The sequence below is a fragment of the Octodon degus genome, unplaced genomic scaffold, assembly GCF_000260255.1.
Source record: "Octodon degus isolate 3935 unplaced genomic scaffold, OctDeg1.0 scaffold00158, whole genome shotgun sequence".
Taxonomy (NCBI): Eukaryota; Metazoa; Chordata; class Mammalia; order Rodentia; family Octodontidae; genus Octodon; species Octodon degus.
Window position 1 is genome coordinate 3,262,994 of NW_004524734.1, and position 10,180 is coordinate 3,273,173.

Consider the following 10,180-nt stretch of genomic DNA (forward strand, 5'->3'; position numbering starts at 1 on the left):
CAGGAGGATCATCGTGAATCTGAGACCACCCTGGGCTATCTGTTGAGTTCAAAACCAGCCTAAACTACAGAGTGAAAACTTGTCTCAGAAACAAAACAAAACCTTATCATACAACCTCTTTTTTAATGTTTTTTTCTTTTTTTGTGCCAGGAATTGAACTCATATCCTCATGCGTGCCACGCAGACATCACATCGTATACTGGTACACTGAAATTGTGACAGTGTTTTTTATGTTGGTACTCGATTAATTTTTCTGCTGTTTTTTTTTTGTTTCATTTTGTTTGCAGCCCGTGGATCACACCCAAAGCCTCAAACATACTAGGCAACCACTTTACTCCTGAATTATACCTTTAAATGACAACCTATAATCTTTAAATGACAAGAATAACTTAATACTTGCTCATACAGATAAGTTACACTATAAACATAAAAGTAACATGATTCTATAAAGGCTGCACTTACCTTAAGTTTATCATGGGAAGTATATGGAGCTTCTGGGGCATAGATTCGAAATATGTCAGCTAAACAACATGCTACAAGGAGACGCACGTCCTTATTAGGGTTCCTGAGGAAGAATTCAGATGCAAGATGCAAGGCTAGTGGGAGATACTGCTGTTTTTCATCTTCTGAGTCCTGATCCATATCCATGAAAGTTTTCACTACCATCTGTAAAAATATATATAAAAGAACAATATAATTAACTCATGGTACTTAGTAATCACTGTAGAAAAAGTACTATCTTCACTATGACATAAACTAGCCATCAATTACTATAAGAGAGTTTAAAATCAAATTTCTGTAAATCTTCAAGCTGGCAAAAAAATAAATAAAAATTTATATATATGTACATATATATATACACACACACACACACACACACACACAAGTTCAGATTACTCACTGATTATGATATAACACTGGACTTTCAAAAAAAAAAACCTTAGAATTCTCAATCTATTCATTTATTGAGATGAGGAATGGTGCCTTGCAGAATGTTGCCCAGGTTAGCTCTCAATTTGGGCTCCAGTGAATTCTCCTACTTTAGCCTCCCAAGTAGTTGGGCATACGGGTGTGTAATACTGTATCTGGTTCTTGCTATTCACTTACTGTCTTTCCCAGTTCAAAGTTCTTTGTCCCACATATACCAGCAAATTAATTTGATATTTGATTAAATTATCAATTATGCATCCTTTATATTTTATAAGCAATGCTGTTTTCTAGGCTCCTTATAACTATTTTGATACTTAATGGGACCTGTATTTCACAACAGAAAGCCATGTTTTACATATGCTCATGGGCTGGGGAGAGTAAGTGCTTGCCTGCCTGGCAAGCATAAGGTCCTGAGTTCAATCGCCAGTACCACCAAAAAACACTCCTATAGTTGTACTTCTGATTAAAGCTTTTAATTATAGAGCTTAGGCATAGTGGCGTAGGACTGCTGTTGACTTCACCTGGGCAACACAGTGAATTCAAGACCAACTATGTCAGTGAGACCCTGTCTCAAAAAACCAAGTTATAGTTACAAATAACCTCTGTTCTTATTAGTGGCTATAAAATCAGCAAGTGCATAGTTATTTAACTTTGAATTTTTTGAGGCTGGGAATCAAGCCCAAGTCCCTGTACATACAATACTAGGCGAGTGCTCTACCATTAAGTATCCCAGAGAGGAGGGTGGATGGAAGGGAGGGGACAAGTGAAAACAGGCCAGGGGTATTGTATTATGTACATGTACCAACTCCCCCACTAGCTATTGTGCACTAATAAATACTGAAAAACCTACATCCCAACCTCACAAGTACACATTTTAGAATCAGCATAATAAGCTTGGCAATGAGTCAAGCGTGGTAGTGCATGCCTGTAACCCCAGCATGAGGGAGGCTGAGGCAAGAGGATCATTGAGTTTGTTTGAGGCAAGCCTGGCTATAAAGTAAGCTCAAGACCAGCCCTAAGAAAAGAAAAAAGAAAAGAGCCAGGCATGATAGCATCTGCCTAATCTTAGCACTTGAGAGGCTGAGGCAGATCTGCCATTTGCTTGTGGATGGTCTAGGCTACCCAGTAAATTCAAAGCCATCCTATATAATTTACTTAAAATGTTAAATGAGAAATGACCTTTTTTCCTATTACACAGAAAGTTTAATAGTAAGACTTTTTATTTATCCCCTAAATATATAAAGAAGTTCAACTGCTCAAAGAAAAAATTGTAATGGAAATTTGAAAATATTTTGAAGTGAATGATAATGAAGATACCAACAACTAAACCTTGTGTAATATAAAAGGAACAATGGAAAAACCTCAGTGATTTACATTTGCATCACAGTAAGTTAAGAAAACGAAAGAAAAGAGAAAGGGAGAAGAAAATCAATCAAGAATAAACACTAATGAACTACAAAATAATTATACAAACAGAAAAACAATGATGCTAATAAAATAAAAATAAATTTTAACAAGAATAAATCAAGAAAAATTGAAGCCAGGTATGATGGCACATACCTATAATCACTGCTACCGAGACAATCAAGGCAGGAAGATCACAAGTTTAAAAACAGCTCAGACAACTTAGTGAGACACTGTCTCAAAGTACAAAGGACTTAGGATATGATATAGCTCAGTGTTAGAGCACTTGCTTAGCATGTGTAAGGCCCATGGGTTCAATCCTCAGTATGACCAAAACAGGTAAAATGAAATGTAACAACTAAGCTCAGAGATGACAAAATGAGACTTTACTATGCATCCTAGTATTAAATACCTTAGAAGAAAATCTGTAACATGACATACAACATCCAAATAAATGTATGAAAAGTGAATCTAAAATTTAAAACAAAAACCTTCCTACAATGAAATTTGCAAGGCTTGATGACTTCACTGGAGAAAAGTCTCAAACTAGACAAGTATGTATATAAACACTGGATATAGCATTAGCTCCTCCCTGATCATATCAAGCCCTTCTACACCATTCTGCTGATACAGCTAAAGATCATAAGTCAGAAATGCAGTCACTGGTTGTCTTAGTTTCCCTTCTTGTTGTTGAGAAAAAAAATACCCAACACCCACAAGTTAAGGGAGTAAAGGTGTATTTAGCTCACAGTTTGTAGTTGGCTGGCTCCAACGCAGAGTGGTACATGGCAGAGGGGCATTGCAGAAGAAAAATAGTTCACTGCAGGCAGAAGCAAGCAAAAGTAAGCAAGGAATGACTACAGCTATTTCTATCCTTTATATCTTATCTGGTCTGCTCAGGACAGGCAACTCACACCCAAAATCCTAGTGCTCTTAATCCTAGCACTGTACCAAAAATTAACCCCAGTGTCACACACTCTAGATCCAGGCACCTCTAAAATAGCCCCACCTATGACTGTTTGAAGCTTTGGGGGACATTCAGATACAAGCCATAACACTGGTTATTAAAACTCCACTTCTAAAATATAAACAATCCCTGATAATACTGTTTAAGCTTCATATCTCAGTTATCCACTAACATTTTAGTTACTTGGTTGGAAACCAGAATGGCCTGAAATATTGGCAAATATGACTCAATTGATCAGATGAGAATGATTAAATCACTGTCACTTGGAAGCCTAAACATACTTAATAGGAATAGTACCCTTAAGAAAATGGAATTAAAACAAAAAACAAACTTCTGTTCATTCATAATAGTAGGGAAAAAAAGGTAAAGGACAGAGGAGAAAAAAAAAAAGTTAACATTTGGAAAAATGCAGCACCTCTCTGCACTACTCTAAAGTTTCTTCAAAGTCTGTATTTAGGACCAGCCATATAGCTCACTGGATTAAAGTGCTTGCTTAGGCAGATGCAGAGACCAGGGTTTGATTCCTGGCATGCTGTGTCCCCTCCCCCCAGCAGCCCTGCCTGTGGAGCATGCCAAGACAGAGATTGAAACTGGGTGTGTTGGCGCATGCCTGTGATCCCAGTGCTTGGGAGGCTGAAAATAGGAGGATCACTACGAGTCTGATCTGTGTAGTGAGACCCTGTACTAAATAAAAAATTATATAAAAATGAAAAAACTAAACAAAATACATTTACCACTTGAACTAGGGCAAACACAGATGTATTAATAACCAAAACAAAAGTTTTATCAAATAATATTTGTCTCTTTTTAAAAGGTAACTGAGCCAGGCATGGTGGTGTATACCTGTAACCTTAATACTTGGAAGGCTGAGGCAGAAGGATTGCTGTGAGTTTGAGGCCAGCATGGGCTACACAGTGGATTCAAGTCCACCCTGCACTACATAGTGAAGGCCTGTCTCAAAAAGACAAAAAAAAAAGTTAAGTGAGCCTGGTGAGGTGGCACACACCTGTAATCCCAGCACTGGGGAGGTTGAGGCAGAAAGATCACCCTGTGTGTTCAAGGACAAGATGGGCTGTAAAGTGAGTTCAAGGCCAGCCTAAACTGCAACAGTGAGAACCTGTCTCAAAAAGAAAAAAAAAAAGGAGGGGGGGAGAAGGGGGCGGTGAGCAGGGGGAAAATATAGCTTAACAGTACAGTGCCTGCCTGTCAAGTGAGGTTCTGCCTTCAATTTCTGGTACCTGCCTACCCAAAAATTAAGTAATAATGAATGAGAATATGTATTATTACTCTTTACCGGTTTTAATGGAATATTTTTATCATTAGCTTCATACAGAAATGTTAACAATATGGAAATTTGTAAAATACTCTTTTTTTTTTTTTTTTTGACAGAGTCTTATTATGTAGTTCCAAGCTGGTCTAAATTTATTATGTAGCCGAGGTTGGCTTACAACTCATGGTAATCCTCCTGCTTCAGCCTCTCCAGTGCTAGGATTAAAGAAAATATTCTATTTTAACACCAGACTGAACACTAAATCAGAAATACTTGTATCTTCTATCTAAATTTTGTCAGGAAAATAATTTGTGTTGCCAGGCATGGTGGCACATGCCTGTAATCCCAGCACTAGGGAGGCAGAGGCAGGAGGATCGTGTGAGTTTGGAGACCAGCCTAGTCTACAAAGTGAGCTGAAGGGAGACTAAATTGCATAGCGAGACCCCGTCTCAAGAATGACCAAAAGATAAAAGAAAAAAAAAGTATTATTTTTGTTAATGGCTGAAGTTACTTAAAACAGTAACCACAGCTGGGAGTGGCAATGTGTATCTGTAGGCTGAGGTTGGAGGGCCACTCTGAGTTCAAAATCAGCCTACCTGTGTAGTTTAGACCTTGTCACAAAAAAACTGTAAGGAACAAAGCTATGTGTGGTGGTGCATGTCTATAACCCCAGCACTCAGAAAACAGAAGCAAAGGGCTGGGGAGATAGCTCAGCAAATTAAGTGCCTGCCTGGCAAGGAAAAGGTCGTGAGTTTGATCCCCAGTGTGCATATGTGCGTGTGTGCATGAGTGTATGTGTGTGTGTATATGTATATGTATATATCAAAGGCAAGAGCATCACTGAGTTCAAGGCCAGCCTGAATTACTTAGTGAGACCTTGTCTCAAAAAACCAAAGTGGAATGGGACCTAAAAAGAAATGGATGAGACAGACCACTTAACTACATACAAAAAAATAATTTGCAGTGGAAAAAAAGTTGAAATTTGAAAGTCAAATTAAAAAAATCTTTAGAAGTTAATAAAGGAGATTATCTTCATGTAAGGATATCTTAAATCAAGACACAAAAAAATGCTAACTAGAAAGATTGGGTTTTTATACAAAATTAAATGTGCTCATCAAAAAACATTCTGTACTCAAAAGTCTTCACTACAGAATAGAAGCATATATGTATAACAAACATAACCAACAAAGACTCAGTTTAATATATAAATTACTTAAAAAGAAAACTCAATTGAAAATGGACAAATGACTTCTTGCTAGGCTTCTGATGAATCACTAGAAAGAGGGATTAAATTTTATCAGTTGCAAAAGAAATGCCAAGTGAGCTCTGTGTAGTGGTGCATGCCTATAATCCCAGCACTCAGGAGGCGCAGGCTAGAGGGGACTGCTGTGAGGTCAGGCCCAGCCTGGGCTACATAATGAGTTCAGGACCAACCTGACCAGAGAGACCCTTTCTGAAAAAACACCACCACTACTGCCACCACAACAAAAAAACAAGAAATGCCACGTGAAACAATTTTAAGAAAACTGACATTTCAATGAGTTCTAAATGTTCAAAGAACATACTTTATGTAATTTAAATATTTTATAAACTTTTAAGATTTGTTGGTTCAACCTAGAACTGTTTCTGGCTTGACAAACATGATTGAAGACACTATAAATATTTGTACTCAGCTTATTTTAATGCTGGCATTTTTCCTCTAAGGAATTTTGAGCTTTTCATATATTCTGGCTATTATCCTTTATCAGACAGGTTCACAAATATTTTCTCCCAGTCCGTGATTTTTCTTTTAAGTTTAATATTGCAGGCCAATTTAACTGATAAAAGTCTTAAGTCTCATTTACCTGTTTTTTTTTCTTCTATTGTTTTTGCTTTTTGTGTATGTGAACTGTCCAAATCAGTACTAAAATAAAAAGATTTAAACACTGTTTTCTCCCTGCCCGACCCAAAAGATTTAAACATGTTACAAAAGAAAAATACACTATTTAAAAAATTTAAAAAAGAAAAATACACACTGGTATTTAAAAACCTAAAGTGGTAGAACTATTTTTTGATATACTGTCATAAAGGTAAAGGTATGCTTAACATTTAAGCAGAAGTTTTTTTTTTTTTTTTTCTTCCTTAAAAGCAACAGGCTGCTTTGTTAATTTCCTCATTGCTAAGTCAGAAGATACCCAAAGTTTTAAAGGAGGAAAGATTTATTTAGCTCACAGTTTATAGAGGTTTTAGTCCACAGTTGGCTGGCTCCAAAGCAGAACAGCATGGCCAAGAGGCACTGCAGAGGAGAAATAATAGTTCATGGCATGGCAGGCCAAGGAGGAGGCAGCAAGCAGCAAGCAGCAAGCAGCAAGCAAGGCTTCTGTACTTTTATTCCATCCAGGCTACAAGTTTACTTACTGGATGGTGCCACCCACATCCAGGGAGGGCCTTCCTATTATCCACACCCAGCACCATGCTAAACAAATTAGTGAGCTAATTTAGTCATCAAACCCTTTATCTATTTTCACATACTCTAGATCCAGTCATTTCTGAAAAGCCCCAATTATGAGGCTTTGGAGAAACAGCTAGATACACACCACAACACAGGGTCTGATTATGTTGGCAAGGCTGGCTCTAAACTCATGGCTAACATGATGTTTCTGCCTGAGCTTCCTGAGAAGCTGAGACTATAGACATGTACCACTGAGCCCATTTACTTGTGTAAGCTGTTTTTTTTTTAAAAAAAAAAAAAAAAAGGAGAATGTGCCTGGTATCTCCAGGCCACTACTCGGTGTCTGCCTGCCTGCCTGCCTTCCATTCTTTACCCTTCCTTCATTTTTGAGACAGGGTCTTGCCATGCAGTTCAGACAACCTCTGAATTCACTGTGTAGCCCAGGCTGGCCTGGAACTCTACATAATCCTCCTGCTTGGACTTCATAAGTGCCAGGATTATAGGCATGCACCACACAAGTTTTAATAACTATAGTAAGAATATCCCAAAGTTGAAAAGTTAACTGTCCACCAAAACATAAACAGAAGGCCATCCTGATAGCTCAGTGGACTAAAGCGCCTGCTTAGGCAGAGTGCAGCAGCAGGGGTGTGATACCCGGCGTGCCATACCACCCAGGTCCAACTCCTGGGGCACACCGAGATGGCGACTAAAACTGTGCATGGTGACGTGCACCTGTAATTCCAGAGCTTGGGAGGAGAATCACTACAAGTCCAATCTATGTAGTGAGACCCTGTAGATCCTGTCCTTTAAAAAAAAAAAAAAAAAAATTCCTATCATAATTGACAATAGAATCTCATAGTGGCAACTACATAAATAATATGCTGATAAAGAAGCCAAATATAAATAAAGAGCAAAAAGGATTAAAAAGAAAAGGAGAAAACTTAAGGGTGACCATCCCTTATGTTTACCATCCTGATGGAGGTGGCAGTGCCAATGTTGAAAATGTGTGTCAAACTATGTCCTGTCAGCAATTTTTTTTTTTTTTTTTTTTGTATCTTAGGGAAGGGTATACAGGGTGTTCAGGGTCTCACTATTAGATCAGACTCGCAGTGATCTGCCTGTTTACAGCCTCCCAAGAGCTAGGATTACAGGCGCCCGCCACCATGCCCAGTTTCAATTGCCATCTCAGTGCACCCCAGGGGCAGAGCCAGCATGGCAAGCCTGAGGATTGAACCCCCGGCCCCTGCTCGCAGGTTCTTTAATCTGCTGAGCTATTTAGCTGGTCCTCTGTCAGCAATTCTTTAACACCAAATGGATGAGTGTCCTACATTCCAATTCAATTGACATTAACTACCTGTAGTACAGACCTGTAGTTATTTTAATTATACTGAAGTACTCACGTGTGGCAGAGTATGCCTGTAATCCCATACTCAGAAGGCTGAGGTAGGAGGATTGCTGTTAAGTTTGAGGCCAATTTGGGCTGAAACATACTGAATTCAAAACTAGCCTGAACTGCACAGTGAGACCCTCTCTACAAACAAACAAACACACAAAAGAATTATTACCAAAATAAACCTATTTTCTAAAGTCATGGCCTTAAGGCAAGAACATAAACTAAAAGAATGCTAGTGGTCTCCTCACTGTTTAAAATCTAATCTTTTGTAAGTCCAACATAGAAGACAAGAACTATCATTTTGGTATTACTTGGAATGTACAATATAACCACCCTGGTGTCATTTAAGCAGGAGCTCCCCTCAGTAACCAACAATACCATCTATGTATCCTAAGGAACTTGCACATACACAACTGAATATGCAGACAAGGGTGACCACAGTAATGCTCTCTACAAAAGCCAAACATGAAAGAAAGAAAGAAAGAAAGAAAGAAAGAAAGAAAGAAAGAAAGAAAGAAAGAAATCCAAGAAAAAAACTGGGTAAGTTGTGCAATGGAGTACAACAATAAAAATAACTTAGAAAGATCTAAACTCACAAAGTTCAAATGTAATATTGAAAAAAGACAATATAAGGAACAACACAGTATGATTCCATTCATATAAAATTTTAAAAACTAAAAGTTGGGACTGGTGAGATGGCTCAGTGGTCTAAAGCACCTACTTAGAACAAGCTTAGCAAAGCACAGGGACCGCGGTTCAATCCCCCAGCACCACATGCCAGCCAGCCCCGCCCCCTGGTGGGCTGAGCTGGCCACACACACACACACACACACACACACACAAATAAATAAAAATTAAAAAAAAAACAAAACTAAAAGTTAACCTTTTATAGCGTTGTACACACAATGAAACCGAAATAAAGCTTTAAAATCTACATATTAAATTGGTGATTCACTGATTAATTAAATCAATGGACAGGCAATATCACACATAATAGTAAAAGATCAGACACTTTTAAGACTGGGAGCAAGACAAGACTGTCTGCACTCACCACTTTTAAGCTAAGAAAAGCATACTGGTTGGGGAGGGGGAAGTAAAATTATTTTTACTGGTAGATGATATAATGCTCCTCCATACAGAAACTCCTAAGAAATCCAGCAGAAACTATCAAGAACTACTAAGTAATTTTAGCTCAGCTGCAATATACAATATACAAAAATTGTACTTTTACATACGTGGCACAGATAATCTAAAAGAAATTAAGAAAATAATTTTACTTAAAATTTTTAAAAATCTTCAGAATTTAACAAAGATGAAAATGTATACTCAAAACCATAAAAAATCCTTGAAATAAAGATCCAAATAAATAGAAAAGCATATCATATTCATGAATCAGAAGATTTAGCACTGTTAAAATGATAATGATCCTAAAATTCACAGAGTCAATGTAATCTTCATCAGACTCTAAGCTGATTTCTTTGCACAAATTGAAAAGCTGAGTCTAAAATGCACACAGAATTGCAAAGATCTCAAAATGGCCAAAACAATTAAAAGAAAAAGAGAAATTCACACTTCCTGTTTTCAAAACTTACTATAAAGTAATAATAGTAAAAACTAGAGTGGTATAAGGCCAGACCTAGTTCAGTGTAAAGAGTTCAGAAATGTCTTAGATCAATATAAAATTCTGTCCAACAAGGATGTCAAGATATTTGTTGAGGGGCTGGTGAGATGGCTCAGTGGTCTAAAGCACCTACTTAGAACAAGCTTAGCAAAGCACAGGGACCA

General features: G+C 37.7%; 1 protein-coding gene across 3 annotated transcripts in view; it reads right to left on the bottom strand.

Annotated features, from left to right (window-relative positions):
* Pds5a (PDS5 cohesin associated factor A) overlaps positions 1 to 10,180 on the bottom strand; it is a 146,984-nt gene that overhangs the window by 104,812 nt on the left and 31,992 nt on the right. For all 3 annotated transcript variants that reach the window (XR_002818363.1, XM_023702749.1, XM_023702750.1), the window contains exon 3: positions 463 to 666. Coding sequence is in view for 2 of the 3 variants with exons in the window: in XM_023702749.1 (XP_023558517.1) it covers positions 463 to 666 (204 nt within the window). In the remaining variant the exon portion in view is untranslated. The remainder of the gene's footprint in view (positions 1 to 462; positions 667 to 10,180) is intronic.